Raw genomic sequence first — 19,219 nt, 5'->3', positions numbered from 1 at the left:
CTGCCCGAACTTTCAGAGCTGCCAGGGGCTCCGAGGACAGGGAAGAGTGAGACCACACCCCGCCCCCCACATCCAACAAATCTGTGTCCCCCCCTGATTTCTCTGCTACCTGACACAGGCACCCAACCCAACAGTCTCAGGAGGTGACGATCAGTCACCAGCAAGGGCTTCTGTCTCTTCTCTGCACCCCAAGACACCTGAGGACCACACAGGCCCTGCTGGCGAGGACTCTCCTGTGCACCAAGGACATCTCCAGACCCTAAGTGGAGGGACAGCTGTGTTAAGGCACATGGAATTATTGCAAATAATAGAAAAGTGGGACACACAAAGCTTCTGGCAAAGTTGCCTGGTCTGACGCACTAAGGATCTCAAGACTGCGGGCAAGTATGGATAGATCCACCCTTCCTGCTTACCAAGGGGATCCCGATGCTTTCTGGAAAATGACCAACACACAAAGTCAACTGTCCCCCAACTCTGCCTTGGTCCAAAACAAAAGGAAACCATACATCAGCTGGGACACGCACCTCAGGCAGGCCCAAGGGCACCTTCTGAAGTCCTCTGGTCCTGACAGTGTAAGGGGCTCTGGTTTCTAACACTGCAGTTAAAACGTAAAAGGCCATCCAAAATCTGAATATCCAAATGCCACCTAAAGCATGGGGGAACCATAATTGGCTTTAAAAATGACATAGGTCTATGTCTGACACAGAGAGATAGTCACAGCAGGGATGAAGGGCGAGGCCTGCAGGGTAGGGAGAGACCCCACTCTGGTTAAAAATCATATAGATCTACTTCAGTGTGTGCCCATGTGCACACACAAGTGCACAGTTCACACAGGCATGTACACAAGGACAGACACATCAGTGTCCACCTCTGTCAATCATACTTTCGTGTGGTCATGTGCACGTGCTGGGGTGATTTTTCCACCTACCTGTACTACTATAACTCACCCATGAGGAGCACGGGTTCATTAACTCAGAGGAGCAGAGTGTGAACACATGCTAACCCCATTTCTGCAGCTCAGGACCCCTTTTCTCCACTGTCGGTACTTTCCTAACTCCACAACCCTCAGGGTTCCCTCTCGAATGAGACGCAGAAAGCAGCCCGCACAACTGCTCCACATTCCAGAATTCTCCCTCCCACGCTCAGGCCCCAGACCCTGCGAATGGAGGCACAATGTGCAGTGTGCTTTAGACTGAAAACACACGCACATCCACGTGCACAAAGTCTCCACTGGGAAAATCAGGAAGCGAGAGAGAATGTTGAGCCTCGGAGTCACCGAGGTCCAGGTCATCACTGGTCGTCACCGAATATGTAAACTCATGGACAGTTTTGTCCGTGAGGGTGTGCACTGGGAGATGGTGTGACACACACAGCTCTGTGGTGTCACAAAGGCCCAGGACCACGTGGGAACTTGGGAACAGGGGAGTGACCTGGAAAGGGAAACGCCTCCAGCCAGAGAGGCAGAAAGCCAGCTCTTCTGCAGGGCCGCATTTTGAAAATAAACTTGGTTTTCAGTCCCAGCACCTCTGCGGCCACACGTGTTGATCACAACACTGAGAGGCCCCTGTGTGACGCACCAGTGTTTGCTCATGGGCTGGTTGTAAGCAGAAAAAGGCAACAGGTGCCTGAGTTTAGCCCATTCCACAGGGCGTCCCATCACTGGAGTGCTGTGGCAGGATGCGCCTTTGTGGGGCCAGACCCAGAACCCCTGTTAGGGGTTCAGGGCCTCAGAGGGAGGAAGAAGTTGGTTCACTTTTCCCCTTAATGGGATTGTCCTTCAGAAGAGCTGGTTTCCTGGTGCAGACATGACAACCTGCCCAGTGGAGGGGTAGGTCCTCACAGGCCCATTGGTGGGGTCCCTGCAGGCCATCTCCCAGGATTTTGTGTGCTGAGAGAGGTGACTGAGAGGGAGCGTGCCTGCATGGGGAGAGGATGAAGAAAGAGGCCAGAGGAGGCCTGGGATGGGCTTGTGGGAGGCGGGGAGCTGATGGGGAGGCACGGAGGGCTGGGGTGGCCCTTCCTCCCCCTTCCACACCTTCTCCAGCATGCCTTTCTCACTTAGCCAGGTGCCAGTGCAGCACGCCGGCCAGCAGGAGGCCTGGGCAGCCCCAGCTGGGCTCTGGGCTGAGGGGAGACAGCAATGTGCCCAGCATCCTCCCCGTCAGCACTAACGGCAAAGGCCCGTGTGTGTGTGTGCGTGCGCACACATGTGTGTGGCATGCGTGTGATGCGTGGTGTGTGCGATGTGTGTGTGTGAAGCATCTGTGGGATGCATGTGTGAGTGCGCATGTGTGGTGTGATGTGTGTTCCTTCCTGCCCATCATAGCTGATATCAGTGAAATACAACAAACACGAGTTTACTTGTCAATGACATACAAGAAAGCAATCACAGACCCAAATCCAGTGCAGTACCGCTGGTCACCAGCTATAGGCACTCTAATGGCACTGTGCCTCCCACTCTAGGCAGGGTGCACACAGGGGCAGGTGGCCACTTGGAGCTGCTCTGGTCTCCCCAGCATGCTGGGTCTCCAAGGGGCTCCCATGTGCAGCGCCCAGGCCACAGAGCCCTGGAGGAGCGGTGCCTGACCCTGCCCACCCCTCCTGTCGCTAAGCTCAGGGGGCCATCCGGGCTCCAGGACCACAGCCAGCCTCCCCCTTGCAGCCACCCTGTGCCCTCTTGCCCAGGTGCTGCAGAAGGGATGATCCCACTGTGAGGGGTGTTGAAACTTCCTTTCCCAAAATTGCCCAATCCCCGCCACAGGGACAATGGCTGCCCTGTGCCAAGGGCATCAGTGGATTTTCCATCTAATGCTCCATCAACCTAAGAAGGACCCGCTGTGACAATACCACTTCCCAGACGTGAGTGCTGTGGTGGGGCAGGGACAGTGTGTCGAAGGGCAGACAGGCAGCTGGTGCATCCCTCCCTGGCTCTTGACACAGGCACACAGGCCCTGTCCCTCTCCTGGATGGGCAGCCAGGTGAGTGCTTATGCTCCTGGGCATGGGACAAGGGTGGCGGTCCATTCAGATGCCAGGCCTCACACTCTCCCCAACGTCTCCTGAGGAAAACCAGCCTCTCCGCCTGCCAGACACCAAAGCAGCTTGCCACCAGCCTGTGCTCACTGCTCTGTCCCACTATGGGAGATGTCCGCCTGCCCTGCCCAGAAGGCCACATCTTGCCCTCACCACACCACAGGCCAGGCCTCTGTCACCGATGTCTGTCCCCTGGCACTCTCTCCCTCTGTACATGCTAAGGGGACATTTCTCCCTTGTAGACCAAGTCTGATCCCTTTTCAGGGAGGGCCAGAACCTCAGAGGGCCCCTTCCTCTCCTGGATGGCTGAGTCCACAGGGACATTGTATGACCACAGCTGAGAGCACACTGGAGCAGGTGGGGACATCTCCTGGGTGACACGTGGACCCCAGGTGGGAATAGGGCAGGCCCAGTCCCTGAGTAGGGGTCTAACCATCAGTCTTCTCCAGAGGCTGAGATGCTCTCCGAAATAAAAGGTCACCCAGCAAAGCTACTGGCATCAGAAAGTAGCACAGAGAACTAAAGATTCTACGAATGCCCTCTCTTTAAGTCTTGTATTCTAAATACAGTTTGCTAAACCTTTAATCAGACAGCCCCAAAACCACTTACGACAACCACCATGAAAACAGCCACTTTAGGAAAGAGAAAAACCCAGGTCAAGGTTCCAATCCAGCCTTGCCCCGGGGGCGGGGGGCAGCACCGAGAGAGAAGCCGCGAGCCCCGGGCCTTGAGCGCGTAACACCGCAATCTTCTGACGCAGGGCCTCCCCTGGAACAGCTCGTCCTCTCCTTCCTCGGGGGAAGGTGCCCCCAAGGGACAGAACGCGGCACCCCTGTCTTCCCAAAGCGTCTCTGAGACTTACTTCTCTGCCACACCACGCCCTCTCCTCCAGGAAGCGTTCAGTCTGCAGACCCCAACCCAACTCCGGAGCCTGTTCCGGGGAAATTCAGAACTGTGGGCCCCTTTGGGTTCACCGCATGTCAAGCCTGCCCTGGCATCCACGCTCCCTGGAGAGGACCTCAGCCACCCCTTCCTCTAAGCTGTTCCCTCCCAGGGACACCTCACAGCCCCGGCAGGTTGTGGCTTCAATGAATCAAGGGGACAGGAAAGAAAGATCCCAGGTGGGGCCAAATGTTTCCGGAGAGAAAATGACAACCAGGTACAAAGGCAGAGGGAGGGCTGAGGCCTGTTTCCCATTTTCACAAGGCATCCCGAGCACCGAGACAGCGCTGGGCTCCCTCAGCTGTCAGCTCCCAGCCACCCTTTTGCTTTTCCTGGCCCTGGGGCTGCAGGACCACAGCTACATTTCCCAGATCCTTGGCCCCTAGCCTTCTTCTAAGTCCCGCCACAGGAGGCCCTGGCAGGAGACGGATGGGCAGCCAAGAGGAAGAAACATTTTTCCAGCTCCTCGTTGAACCCTCAACAGTGGTGACGACAGAGTGGCCGGCAGTGGCTGCCATGCTTATGACATTTTGGGCATCTTTACTTCCCATTTTACTCCCAGCTCTTCCATCACCTCTGTAACCAATTCCGTGTTAAATCCCATTTGAAATACTGGGAGTGGTTTCTGTTGATATAACAGCGAAGTCCGTTTTCCTTAGTCTTTCACTCTCGCCCAGCCCCAGGGGCGTGTGTATGTGAACACCGAGCTAACAGGCACCACACACCTGAGAACCATGCACTTAAAAACACGATGGCTCTTAATCACATTTCCTGCCCGCATCTGCCAGCAGAGGAGCCGGGGCCTTCTGCCAGGTCACATGAACCGAACACTGAGCTTTTCCAGCCTCCTTGCGGATGAGGCAGTCCCTGAGTGTGTCTGTAAAGGACCCCCGGCTGCCACAGGCTGCAGGCCCCAAGGACACATGAGGGAGTTTTCTGGCCTGCCTGCCCCAAGGTAAATTTCCTGCTCGAAGAGCAACACTCAGGTGTGTAAGTGGCCGCAAGCGGCCCAGTGCAAGCTTGGTCCACAGCTCCAAGTAGAAGAGCTGGGGCCGCAGGAGCCAGCCCATCCAGGGTCTGTCTCTACAGCGCTCCACATTCACAGGAGGCTTCTCCTGTCTACTATCTGCAGCCTTCACAGGGCCACCAGCCGCCAACAGGCCACCCATTGGGGCTTATCAAGCAGGTAGCACCTTAAAACTCTTGGTAGCTTCTGACAGTTTGTTAAACATTTTTTAAAAAAGAGATAAACTGAATTTGCTTTCCTTCCCACTAACTCCACTCCTCCCCCCGAGCAGAGGCGGAAGCCCACCGGCGCTGACGCACCACCGCTTTTCTTCTCGCATCTACTATCAGTCAGAGACCACACACTGGAGACCAGGACCACTGGGCGCCGCCCGAAGCCCAGGACACATGTGAAGCGTGGTTCTGGCCGTACTGCCATCTTCTCTAAGAGTAGCTGTCTCACCTGAATATTCTTCAATACAGGGCAAATGCCTCCCATGTCTGAGGAGCGTACATTAGCACATTAGTTAATCTTTTCTGCTTTTAAACACCATGACATGCAACACGTCATTAAGTGACTCCCATTCTGAAAGCTCTGAAGTTAACTTTTTCTTTTTTAAATTTCCAGATGCCACATATATCAACCTCCAGATTGTTAGCAGAAATAGAAGCAATCTGATATACCACGGGTTGGAAAACTGGCCTTTGGGCCAAATCTGCTCCACTGTTGGTTTTTGTAAATAAAGTTTTATTGGCACATGGCCCTGCCCACTTGTTAGAAATTGTCTATGCCCACTTTTACAGTCCAACAGCAGAGATGAGTAGTTGTGACAAACTACTGTGGCCTAAAAGCCTAAAATAGCTAACATTTGGCACTTTACAGAAAAAGCTGGTTGACCCGTGCTGTATACTATGAATAGCTCCAGTCTGTTTAGTCTCATTCGGGATCAACCCACAACGAAAGCATGAGATGGCTAGACCCAAGGGAGCAGCCAGGAAGGCTGCAGACGGTACAGGCAGAGATGTGTGGATGTGGAGGAGGCCCCACCCCTCTCTGCAGGAGATGAGGAAGAAACACAAACGGGGCCCGTACTCACCTGTGGCCTGGCAGAAGAGGTGGAAGGTCCCCAGCTCATGCACCTGCTGTGCCTGGTCACTCAGGAAGGGCGGCAGCAAGGTGACCTGTGTGCTGCGGTTGGGCCCTGAGCCCAAGGCCGGCCAGGGGCCCAGACAGGACAGAGAGGAGGAGCCAGGAGGAGGGAAGGGCTTAGGAGATGAGGCTGCGAGACAGAGGACAGAAAAGAAAGGGCACTGAGGGAGAAGTCACCGGGAACACACCACATGCCAGAGAAGGCAAAATGCAGCAGGAAACAGCGGGGACGAGAAAGGAAAGAGCATCCGGGCTGCCAGCCCAGGCCACGTGGGCAGGACACGCAGCCGCCTGCTACACCGCGCAGGAGAGAGGTCGCAGGGCCTCCGCTGAGGCTGCTCATTTATTCAGGTACTTTCCAAATGCATACAATTCAAAGTAGAAAAATAAAAACAAAGTAAATCTTATAAACAAATGTTTACACCCAAATGATCAAATCATATCATGCTGGGAGATGAGAGTATCTACACAGGCACACAAAAATCCACAGTTTATTGCTCTTTGCCATGGAAAAAGTCTCCTCTTAATGGGTATTTACAAAGTGGGGCAGATGGAATGTAAAATAAGCGAACGTTAAAGTCGTACCACCCACTGACATCTGTACACACTGGCAGGTGAGGGCAGAGGCTGTGTGCGCACGTGTGCTGTGGTCACAGCCCGCGGCCCGTGCACGGCTGCCCAGTCCTCTTCCAGGGGTGGTGAGCTCCATCAGGCTGTGCAGAACATCTGGCAGGCAATGGGGCTGAGGCCGAAGCAAAAAGAGAAAGGAGATGTTCAGAGAACCAAAGACATCCTTGTGCGACGCTGTCTGTCCAGCAGGAGGTTTCAACCAGAGGCCGTGGGCTTTGGGTTGGAAACGGTGCCTCCTCTCAGCACTGGGCCAGCCCAGCCTCCCCTAGGGCCACCTCCCTCATTCTAAACCCTCCATGCAGATGGAGACAGTCCTCCTCTTCAAGAGAGTAAAAAAAAAAAAAAAAAAAAAAGGAAAAAAGGAAAAAAGTACAGAAGGAAAATCTCTCTGAAAGTAACGCTTCCCTTAAGGAATAAATTTAAAACCAAAAAAAGGGCGAGTGTGCTCACAAGATGGTTTATGTCTGCATTTCTAAAAGCAGAGAGAACGTATTTAGCGAAAGTAAGTTTATCCCTGAGAATCTTAAGCAACATAAGCCATTTTTATCCAAATATATATCAAAATCTTGAAGATATACATCTTCTTCTAAATATTAAAACATCTGCTTCAGTAATAATAATTTTTAAAAAAATGACCTAAGACATCAAAGCAAAATCCTAAAAAATAATTAAGTGGAAGAAAAGGTTCGTGCCAATCTGGACAACAGGCGATAAGTTACCAATCTGATAAACTAAAACGGCATTTCCAATCTGGAAGTAAATTATCTCTCAGTGGCTGCTATGGGGAGGGAGGCTGGAGGTACACTCTTCTCAGCCGACGGAGGTCAAGCTGCCTGTCCCCACCACCAGGGCTCAGATATATCGGCACCGCCTGCAGGGACTTCTTAAAGCGCTCCAACCAATGCGGGAGGACACGAGACTGGGATCCGATGCTTGTCGTTTTCCAAATGGACAAAGAGACACCAAGTCACAGGCTCAACCCAATAGAAAACAGAGGACGAAGGTTCGCTACAACGTGGGCTACCCTATGGGTGCTGGACGACACGCGGCTACTGCACAGGTGAAGCACAAAGCCCTCCACGCGTGGACACCACCACAGCCAGCGCGGGCAGGACACGCAGGCGGCCTCAGTCCCCGTCTGCATCCGAGTCTGCAAACTTCAGCTCGCACTTGACGTCAAATGGCTTGTCCCTGGCAGACAGGTCGTCGATCCTCTGTGAGTCCTCCCTGTCCGTGGGGACTTTGCTGGCGATTGTGTCCTGCTCTGTCTCGTAGCCGGTGTCCGGGGCCGGCCTGGGCTGCTCCCCGTTTTGCTGGGAGAAGCTCGCCGGCTCCACCAATGTCTCTTTCAGGCTCTGTTCGCGGTCAGAAAAGTCCGACTTGGGCTTCTTCTTCCCGAGCAGCAGGGCTGAACGGAATTTTAAGCACTGTCCAGGCAGGAAGCCCTTGTAGCAGTTGTAGAAAAAGAGGCCAAGGAAGAGAAGAAAGAAGAACAGGAAGAGGGACATGAGGAGGCGGTTGTCACTGGACTTGAGATACATTGTTTTTTCCGCATGGAGTTGAGGGTCTGTGTTGATGACGATCTTGGGTTCACAGGACAAGTTGGTGGGCACAAGCTTGGCAGGTGGGGTGATAGCCCCTGGGGAGGTGGCTCGCACAGCTGGGGTTGGAGCAGAAGACCCTTGGGTAGAGGCCGCTGACACCTTGGGGGCGCTCCTAAGACCTTCTGTCTGCGTGGCCGGCGAGGCAGGTGCCGCCGGGGTCTGTGGCCCCACCTTCACCTCCAGCACATGCTTGGCAACCACTTGGGAGACTGTCTTGTTCCTGACCCTCTCCTCTGTCAGGCACTGGTACACCCCGCTGTCCCCTTCCGACAAGTTGAAGATGAGCAAGTTTTTCCTGCCCATGAGACCGTACTTCGGGCTCTCGGCCTTCAACACGCTGTTCTGGAACTTCCACACCACCCGGGCCAGGTTGGACTTCTGGGAGCATTTGAGTTCTGCTGTGCCTCCATGCTTGAAAAAATGCGGCCCGTAACTTTCTTTAACTTTATCTGGAACATCAAAATAAATGTGCACAGCATCAACAACCCTGTTCACTACTTAACTTCTTTTAAAAATAGGTTAATACCCACAAGATGACGTGAGAGTTTCACCCACCGGAGCAACATGGAATCGTCCAGGACAACTAAGGAGATAAAGACATGCGTGACCGATAAGCAAAGATGAGCCCTGGATGACAGCCCATGGAACAAAGAAATCAGAGGCAGCTCTGAGCAGCAGAAATCCCATTTCCCGTCCCCATGTTCCCGGGAATAAACACATCAGGTTGGTTGGGGGAGGCCGAGCAGAGGCCGCTTCTGCGTCTGGCGGCGGCACTTTGAGTCAGACACGAAACACTTCTGCGAGGGGCTGAAAGGAAGGCTAGCCTTCCAGTGCACCTGGGCACCCACCTCCGAAATTTTTCTTAATCTGATGACAGCTGTCTTGTCAGGGAAGGGAGGCAGAGAACCGAAGGGCATGTCTGCCTTTAGCATGCCAGGAGGGTGGCTGCAGAGGACAGGCATCCTGGCCTGATTCCACCCCGTCCTTGGGTCAAAGCGCTATTTCCCGATGGTCACAGGCAGGGGGATCCCCGAGGGGAATGAGAGCCCTAACTAAGCACTCATGGCCTCCTTTCTTCTCGTTCATGACAGGTTTAGGTTTTGTTCAATGAGTCCCCAGCTAAGCAGAACAGAAAAGAGGACAGTTTTGGACAGAGAATGCTTCCCAATAAACAGATAACTATATTTTCTACAATAAAAGGGACAGAGAGAGACCATAGTTCTGCTTCGTGACACGTGACTCTGTTCTGAGTGGAGGAAGAAAAACAAAATGCACACAAATGCTGCAGAACCGAAGCGCCGTGCAATGGGTAGGAGACTCGCCATTCCTGGAGGAGGCAGAATGACGAGGGGCCACTCACCAGGGCACGCGGATGCTTCACCACCCATGTCCTGAATCCAGCCCCTGCAAAACAACCAGCAGAAGTTATTTACACACACGCGCCTGGGGGCCCTTGCGTGCAGCACACCCTGCCTGTACCTGCTGGGGCCCTCGGCCTGGTGCAGCACGATGCAGGCTGACGCGGTCGGGCTCCAGGCGCAGTAGGGGTCCCGCGCCAGCACACAGTCCTGGCATGTGCTGTGCTTCCTGCAGAAGGCCAGGGGGGCCTGGACCACACCCGAGTTGGAGCCTGCATAGACGAACCTCCTGCCCTGTGTGTGACACAGAAAAGAATGGGCATCAGGCGAGCAGCCATTGACCATCAGCAGCTCCAAGTGCCACGCAGAGGAGGAAAGGCTCCCGACTCAGAACTAGATGAAAATAAAGCCGGAGTGTGATTTTTCAAGCAGGATCTACAGGCCAACTTAGGGCTCACTGGCCTTTCATCTGAACCCCCCTCTCCCCTGTCTGGGCACCCACCGCCCAGGTCCTACCGGCTGACAGAGCACTTGTCTGCATGCATTTCTTTTGGGGAAGGGGGCTCCACTAGCCTGACCCTCCCAGCCACCCTCCCAGCCTCCTTACATGTGAGACAAGGCTGCAGACAGAGGCCAAAGGACACTACCTTGAAGCTTAATCTCATCCCGAGTCAGAACATGACTCCTGTTGACATGAAACCTGTCTCATCAAAGTCTGAATCTAGCATCCAGGTGTAGAAGGGATGCCCCATGAACATTGTGCAAAGATGAACAAATGCTATTAATAAAACGAAGGAATGACACGGAATGACACCACTTGCTTTCAATATGTCTGTGTTTACGAGGGAGGAATACACAGATGAGACATGAACTGCCAAGCTCCAGTGTGGCTAAGCTCAGAGCAGAGAACAAAGAAGACTCTTCCATCTTCCAGAACGCTTGGCTTAGAATGTCACCATCCTCAGGTTGGTTCCATCAGCCCACTTGGCACCAGCAGAGTGCCTGACACACAGGCAATCAGACTACTGATTTTTTTTTTTTGATTGAACACAGCACGCCCTCCAGAAGCTCACAGGCATGAGACAGCTGGCAGGACAAATGCTCAACATTTCCACTATCTTTGTCCAGGAGGATCTGTCTCACCTCAACGTCCTAGAAAAAGCTTTTGGCTAACAGCAGAAGAGTTTCAAATTTACACACGACTTAGTATTTTAGAGTTAGATGAAGCACAAATTCATCTCAGAGGATCCATCTGAAGCAACATCAGCATCTGACCAGAGATCAGCCCTTGGTGCTGACCCAGCTCCACGACTGTGATGCATCCAGAGGCCCAGGCCATGGACCTGCCCATGCCAGCGCAGATGCACCAGGAGAAGGGAACCTCTCCCACGGATGAAAACCATGACAACAATAAGCAGCAGAGAGCCTGCTGGCCTAGTGCTGGCCCATCCACGCCAGTGGACCCCTGGGCGGATGAGGCCATGCACCCATCACATTTGTAAGAAGGATAGAGGACAATATTCCAGGTCACAGCTCAAGCTTTGGTGACTGTCCCCTCAGCTGAGGCACCCGGGCTCACACAGTCTGGCTCTTGCTGGTGAGTGCACATGTGGGGCACTGAGGGCACATGGCAGGTGACGGCGGAAGTGGCCAAGGCAATTGAGCCACCAAAGGTCCTTTTGTCCTCTTTGCCACACAGGCTGTCTCTCCATCAAAGAACGTCCTGGTGAAAACACAGATGACATCCTGCTCTGTGGGCTTAGAAAGGGCCGTGCAAAGTGCATCTGCCATGTGTGCCAGAAGAAGTAAAATCAGGGACTCGAACAGGTAATTTGCACACCACATTCACAGCAGTGTTATTCACAACCGCCAAAAGGTAGGAACAACCCACATGTGCATCGACAGGCAAATGGAAAAACAAAACACACAATAAATATGTTTCAGCCTTAAAAAAGAAGCAAATTCTGACACGCGCTACAACATGGGTAACCTTGAGAACATTATTCTAAATAAAAATAAGCCAGTCACAAAAGGACAAATACTGCATGAGTCCACTCACACGAGCACTCAGATCCATAGAGACAGAAAGTGGAACGGTCACTGCTGGGGGAAGGGTGGAGTGGAAACTTGCTTGATGGGTACAGAGTTTTAGTTCTGCAAGATGAAAAAGCTCTGTGGATGGATGGTGTTGATGGCTGCATAACATGAATGTACATAATGCCACTGAACATGAATAAATTTCATGCGATGTATGTTTACTACAATAAAAAACAAAAAACCGTATTTGTCATTGGGAAGTAGGAGGTGAGTGACAGGGACAGCAGCCCTCTCCAGCTGCAGGAAACAGGGAGGAGTCAGGTGCTGGCCCCTTCTCTGTTTGCTGGGCTCCTGCGGTGGCTGCTGGACAGCTTTCTACAGACAATGGAACAATCACCCGGGGACAGCCTGACTGTGGGAAGTGGGAAGGGGGGACAGTCTTTTCTCCGCTGGACAGCTGCTTCCTGCTGCTGTGGCAGCGCAGGTGGGCATTCCAAATCCACCGGGAGACCACCCAGGCCCGGGGAGAAGGTGTGGGAGCCCTCGGGACACCTACGCTTTCCTGCCTGTCCTGAGCAGTGGAGCCCTGTCCCATGAAACAGAGGCTCCTATGAAGACAGGCCAATCAGTGGCCCAGAGAGACACCAGCCAGTGTTCCCGGAACCCACCAGCTCTTCCTTCTGAGTGTAAGGCTCCCTGTCTAGCCAGCCTCCCTGGTGTGGCCACATGACTGAGTTCTGGCAGCCAGCAGGTGAGAACAACACTGCCCTGTAACCACCTCCTGCCTAGGACCCTCCTCCTCCCCCCTTTAGGGACTGGTGTCCATGTGCCCAGAAGCTTCCGCCAGCCCGGGGGCCTGGGTGACAATGTGCAGCAGAGCCTCATTCTCACCAAATGTCCACACTGGGAGCCCAACCTTTATTCTGGTGGGGAGCTCACCTTTGAGAGACCTCATGGCTATGGTCTGGCTGACTAGCGTGGTGGCCCGGAAGGCTTCTGAGCTCCCTTCTTCCAACAACAAGGCTGGGTGGGGTCTGGGGGTAGCTAAAGCACCTGCCTTCAAACCTCCAGGCCCCCTTTGTGTTCTGGAGGCTTAGAGGCACAGATGCTAAGTACCTAGCAGCTTATAACTCAGGAGATGTCATTTTCTTTCCCTTTCAGAACCAGAGAGAGTGAGTGCTCTCTGCAGTAGCTGAGAGAAGAGGTGACCAGGTAACAGCATTGTGAAAGCCAGACCCAAGCTCCTAAAGCTTCACAGCTACAGATGCAGGGCAGAGGATAGAAGACCCTCAAGCCGAGAGGTTGGCTAGATGAGGGCTCCTTCCTTCACCTTCTGCCTGGGGCTGAGGGAGGAGTGGACCTGCCTGGGCCTGGACCCCACAAGGTGGGTGGAGGCCATGGCAGGAGACAGCTGCAGGAGGCTGCCTCCTGAAGGACCAGTGTGGACGACCACTTGCTCCTGCTGCAGTCTGCAGGGGAGCATCGCAAGTCAAACCAGAGAGTCTCAGCCACAGAGGAATGCAGAACACAGCAGGGCCACAGAGCCAGACTGACGTCCCAGAGCAAGACTTAGAAATGGGTGCAGATCCAGGAGTCGCAGGTGGCAGGGGGCCTGAGCTCCGGGGGTCTGGCAATGCCATGGTCAGTACCAGAAACAGCAATGAGACCCAGAATCCCTAGGCTCAGTGGGCCACAGAATGGGTCTCACCCACAAGGCTCCACTGGGAGACCCCCAACAGGGAGAGGCCAAGAGTCTCAGGCAGGACCTCCCTGGGTCCACTGCCCCCCATTAAAGCCCCCCATAGGTGTCAATTCAGTGGGGAGGGGCCCAGATCACATGAGCTCCCACCCATACGGGTTCTCCAGCAGCTCCTCTCTGCCGAACCCTGTCCTCTGCACTCCTCACAGCTCATGGAACCCTCACCACAACCCAGCAAGGAGGCCCTTCTACCTCCCTCTGTGCAGATGAGAAGGCTGAGTACAGAGCACGCGAATGGAGCTGGGACTTGGAGCCACCTGTACTCTGCTCTCCTCTGCTCCACGACTCAAGGCCACTGGACACATGACAGGGTCAGCGAGTGATGGCTCAGGGCCAAATTCGGTCCACCAGCTAAGAATGGGCTTTACCTTTTTATATGGTTGAAGAAAATAAAAAGATTAGCATTTTGTGTCATGGAATTTACGGGAAGTGCAAAGCTTAGTGTCCACAAGAAGACTCGCTCACTTGTGCACTGTCCACAGCTCGCTGGAGCTGCAACCGCAGTGCTGGGCAGTGGCCGTCGGCCCCCATAGCCCTCAGAGCCTCAGATGCTCGCTACCTGTCCATTACAAAAATGGCTCGTGGACCTGATGCAGGAGGAGGTGTCCGGTCCACGTGGAGAGGGCCCTACTGGAGTGACATGCCATTTCTCTTATGGATTTCCTATGTGGACAAGCCAGTGCACCAACCACGCATCGCACAGATGACTCTGCAGCCTCCCCAAGCCCAGGGTTCGTTGGGCAGTGCCCCCTCACCACGGTGCCGTGAATCTGCACCAGCGACTCAGTGCAGTTCTGGCAACTTTGAAGGAAAAGTTCCACCTCCCCAAGTCTGCCTTCCACCTTCCTAAACTTTAGATCCCCAGCTCATGACACAAGTTAGTGTAAAAGATGGAAGGTCAGCTCCTCTGGGCCAACGAGACAAAGGGACTGCCTAGGCCTGGCACCTGACCCCAGCTCAGTAACTCTCGAATCACCAAGACACAGGGCACCAGGCAAGGCACATAGCCAGCCACTGCCCGGGTCACTTTACCTTCTTTGAAGACAGCAGCAAGGTTTGGACTGGCTGAAAGTCCTGGAAAAGCTGGGTCTCCTCGATGACATGCACCTCGCTCTCGAGGCTGACAGCCTTGTGCAGGGCCCCCCGGTCTGCAGGGCAGAGCTACAGTCAGTGACATGACCCCAGGAGGAGGAACCAAGGACCCAACCACAGTGCCAATGTGCACCCTTCCTCACTTGCAAGCCATTCCCTCACGACACTCAGGAAAAGATGACGATTCTGCTTTAGAAACGAATAAGAATAAGCCTTTGACAGAGTAAACAACTGGAAATTCAAGTGTTATGGGTTATTCTGATTTTCTCATGAAAAATAAACTAATGTTCCATTGTTAACTCCAGCAAGCCTTCATCGACAAAGTCGATGTGAACACATTTGAAACTGGATCCCGCATGAGGTGGCTCTTGGACTCCACACCAGCCCCTGGGGGTGTCATCCCATGAGGGGACCTAGGCAGGCAGGTGAGTCAGGGCTTGAGTTCGGCCGGAAGCTCCAAGACAGGCCACTGTGCCCTGTCAGCACCTGCAGCTCCTGGCCACCATCCCCATTTCAGAAACGCTTGTTTCAGAGTCTACGCGTTAGGGAAGGCGCACCTCCCACAGCAGGTCAGGACAGGTCTCAAACCCAGCTCCTGCAGCATGGCAGCAGGGACCAGCTCCCACCAGCAGTGAGGAGACGCTGGGCTGACCCTTCCTGCAGGCTGCTCTCACCTGCCACCTGCACAGGCGTCACCGGGCTCCCTGGCAGTGAAGGCTACTTTGTACCAGCCAAGATCAGGGCCAGGACGTGCATTTTTAACAAATACCCCAGGTGACCTTATGGTCACAGAGATTAGAAGCCACCCGCTGTGGTGACTTCTCAGAAATCCTCTAACAATGTAACAAACCACTTAGGCCACCTTAAGGGAGATGCCAGATCTATGCACAAAAGACTAATTGGACTTCCTAATTTTCTGACCAAAGGACACAAGTGATGCTACTCTGGGGCCCTCGGAACCCACCTGTACTGACAAACATGACGTCATAGGCGGTGCCATCTAGGGCATGGGTCCTGTCCACCACAATCTGGGTGTAGTTCACATCTTTTTTGATTAACCTGGGTCTGTTGTCCATTGGGGTCACCGAGTCATCCATCAAAGGGTGGTCTTTGACAAACTGCAGTGTTTTGTCTGGTAAATTCAAAGAGCTGGTGTAGTTGGCTGCCCGAGCTTCACTGTCGATGCACTATGGGGGCAATATCACCTGCTGTTTACACACATGTACACGCACAACCCAACATGGTGCTTCGCACAAGCATGAGAACGGATGCTGGCTGTACAATCTGGGACTGCACAGTGAATTTCTTGGAAGAAGGGGACAGTGAACAACCCAGGTGGCCTTTCCCCAGCAATGAGAGGACACAGATATAAAGCATACCCATGGATATGACTGAGTTTCATGATACATAGTGGAGGAATATTTATCTACTTATAAATGAGAAATGCTTATTAAGCTTTTGAAATTGAAAAATAAAACACTTATTTGGTAGCTTTTCCACCAGAAGAGAAGAATGATAAACGTTGCTAAAAACAGTCCAACTCTAAATGGCATAAACGATAAAGAGCACAAAGGATTTTTTTCTGTCCTAGCTCCCCAATGTGGCTTAAACAAAATTTGTAACCACAGGTAAACACATTTTACTTAACGGTAAGCACAGAAGAAATGATGATGGGGTCGGAGATAGATGCCCCATGGAGGGAAGCCCATCTGGGGGGAGCCCCGAGAACCAGGGCAATGTCCAGACGCCCCCCCAAGGGGGGCCCCCCGCACACTGCCTGACAGTCATTTACTATGTGGGGGCAGTGAGTGGGTGTGGCTGAAGCAGCCTAGAAATGTGCACTTTTTTCCACATAAACCTCACTATTTTTAGGAGGGAAAAATGTGACTCTATTGACCAGGGCACAGTATAGCTCACAAAAGTGTGGAGGCCTTTGCAAAGAAATCATGTGCATCTCTGTAGGAAACTGAAAACAAAATACACCTAATTGTATGATGCAATGTTAGTTTCTCGAAACAGCCCATGCCAGGGGCACAGCATCCTGTCTGGGCAGTGTGTGGCAACGGCTGTTACACAACAGACAAAAGAGAAGATCAATGCCCCTCCTAGGCCCGCAGACACCCAGCTCACTGTGGGGATGCCCGGCACCTACCCAGTGCAGAGAGACTCGGCTACCTGCACAGAGGCGCTGGCACCTGCCTGGCTTGCACTCTCTGGATGTGAAATGGAAGAACACCTGCCGCCCAGAGCCCCCAGCCCCTGCTCACCGCTCCAGGCCGCGGCTTGGGCACCGGGCCATTGTAGCGAACCCACTTGGTGTGGGACTGCTCCACCGTGGCACTCTGCATGTACTTCCCGCGGGAGAAGACCTCCTCTGCTGTGGACAGGTTGTAGGTGCACACCGCCGACAGCCCCACATTGTTCCTGGGGAGGGAGGGAGGCCCCATGAGCACCGAAAGGGCAGTGAGCCCGAGCAGCAAGATGGGAGCTCACCCCACCGAGGACACTTACAGCTGCGGGGTGAAGAGTGCATAGAACACCGGCTCCTTCAGGCCTGGGGACCTGAGCACAAAGACGTCCTGCAGCACGTTGAAGACCAGGCTGCTGTCTGGCCGGGAGCAGATCAGTCTGGCCTTCAGGAAGGAGGTCCACTTCTTCTGTAAGGTCCTCAGGCCGCCCTGGTCCCCCTGAAACCCCAATGACAAGACATGGCAGGAGGACAGCAGGACCCCCCTACCTCCACGTGGGCAGATGGCAAACGTGCAGAGGTGCAGTGCCCATCTTGCCCCAGCACAGCTCCGCCTGCATGAGCAAGGCCACGCTGCAAAGGAGAGCACGCTGCAGCCGACACCGTGGCCTGCAGCACTACCACTGTGCCAGCTTGGATCACGCAACTTTCTGAGATGAAAATACAAAACAGAACGGACCAAAAACCTCTCGCTGAAAACTCAATGGATCACAGCTAAAGCCACCACGTCTGAGTCAGCGCCAGCACTCGGTCTCACAGCAGATGTGGGCTCTGTCTGCAGTCACTTTCACCTGCTGTGGCTTCTGGCTACCGTTCATTATCTTGACCTGACTCATGAGCTGTCAGAGGATGAGCCAGGGGCCAGGCAGGTGGCAGGCAGCCTCCTCCCACCCAGCAGCACATCCCAGGCAGATGTGTGGCCATTCCCTTGAGAGATCAAGTTCTTCACCTCCTTTCTACCCACTGAACGATCTGCTAAAGTGCTTTGGACCTACTAGGTTCTTCATAAACACTTTTTAGTGGACCGATAGATGACGAAGAGACAACCACAAAACACATACGACTTCATGTAGTCTGGAGAGAAATACTCAAACTATAAAATCTAAATGCAAAAGAATATAAAACCCAGAAGTCCTTATTTACACTGGATACAATGAAAACACACCCCTCTTCATCTTTACCATGTATTAATCATGAAAAGCTAAGTTCTCTTTTTCATAAAAGGGCTTATTTTCTCCCTTGGTGTCTTACCAAAGAATAGCCTCCGGCATGTCTATGGTCATTAGCCTTATTTGGCTCCCAGTCAACAGCTGAAGGGTCTGTGCACGGGGAAGGGGTGGGCAGTGGGGCTAACTCAAACTGGCTGCAGTCCAGTGGTGAAGACATTTGTGGGAAAAGAAAATGAATGGATGACAGAACCCCACCCAAGATTTGGAGAGACCCTGTGGCTTGCATCTGGCGGGGGAGACAGCCGGGCTGTGCATTGTTGGACCATGCTTACTAACACTCCTGCAGACCCACCCCTGTGCCAGGTAAGAAGGTCAAGGTCATGGCAGGTCTGACCCTGGCTTCCTGACAGCCACACAGCTGCAGGAGGGGAGGGTAGTGCTCAGTTCCCTAGCCAGTGCTACCCTGAGTGGGCCCCGCACACCCACGGGAGACCCTAGCCCCACTGCACACGCCCCACCCTGCCACCCACCAGCCTGCCTGGATGCTGGGACTTTTGCCACAATGGTCTCCTGGTCTGCAAGATGGGGAGTGTGGCAGCCACAGGTAGAGACAGGGCTAGGGAAGGTCTGTGCAGGTGACAGAGCACTAGACAGACACGCAGGCACAGAGCACCCGCTTTCTCCCTTACTCAGTGAGTTGTTAAGGCAGGAATGTCAAAAGCACCCACTCTGTGTGCAGCAGGCATGAAATCCTTGCTTCCATGATGATAGAGTGTTCTGATGGGGAGCACTACACAAGTAGGGCCGTGTAGCACCATAAGCTGCACGGTTTCCACAAGGGATGCACGGCCAGCAGCTCCAAGCCAAGCAGCTGGCCAGTGACAGTGGCTGTTGCATCTCATGCAGTTTCTGGTGGACCCTCCAGGCCTTTCAACCTGCTTCCCAGAAACTGCTACTGGAGCCACCTCAAAGTTTCCTAAAATCAGCCCCAAAGGCAGTTTTCCTGTTGTGCTAAGCACTCTGTCTACAGTGTGTTATTTAAAACCACCCTCCCTTCCCCAACTTTATTTCAAGCACTGTGCTTTGACAGATGTCTGAGGGCCAGTTCTCTCTTCTTACCCTCTTGCCCTCAGTAACTGTTTCACCCTAGGTTGATGAAGAGAGCTAAACATGAAGTTCCAATCCCCACACAA

At 53.5% G+C, this 19,219-nt stretch overlaps 1 protein-coding gene across 9 annotated transcripts in view; it reads right to left on the bottom strand.

Annotated features, from left to right (window-relative positions):
* The window catches only part of SEMA4D (semaphorin 4D), a 125,632-nt gene that overhangs the window by 10,172 nt on the left and 96,241 nt on the right, over window positions 1-19,219 (bottom strand). For 8 of the 9 annotated variants that reach the window (XM_063100356.1, XM_063100353.1, XM_063100361.1 and 5 more), the window contains 7 exons: window positions 17,121-17,296; window positions 16,877-17,033; window positions 15,574-15,796; window positions 14,550-14,665; window positions 9,843-10,015; window positions 9,724-9,767; window positions 6,077-6,259 (listed from right to left, as the gene is read on the bottom strand). In XM_063100356.1, the coding sequence (XP_062956426.1) occupies window positions 6,077-6,259; window positions 9,724-9,767; window positions 9,843-10,015; window positions 14,550-14,665; window positions 15,574-15,796; window positions 16,877-17,033; window positions 17,121-17,296 (1,072 nt within the window). The remainder of the gene's footprint in view (window positions 1-6,076; window positions 6,260-9,723; window positions 9,768-9,842; window positions 10,016-14,549; window positions 14,666-15,573; window positions 15,797-16,876; window positions 17,034-17,120; window positions 17,297-19,219) is intronic. The other variant, XM_063100362.1, reaches the window with a different exon arrangement.

The sequence above is a fragment of the Cynocephalus volans genome, chromosome 6, assembly GCF_027409185.1.
Source record: "Cynocephalus volans isolate mCynVol1 chromosome 6, mCynVol1.pri, whole genome shotgun sequence".
In the NCBI taxonomy this organism is placed as follows: domain Eukaryota; kingdom Metazoa; phylum Chordata; class Mammalia; order Dermoptera; family Cynocephalidae; genus Cynocephalus; species Cynocephalus volans.
Note: the sequence above shows the minus strand (reverse complement) of the source record. Positions and strands in the feature narration are given on the sequence as shown.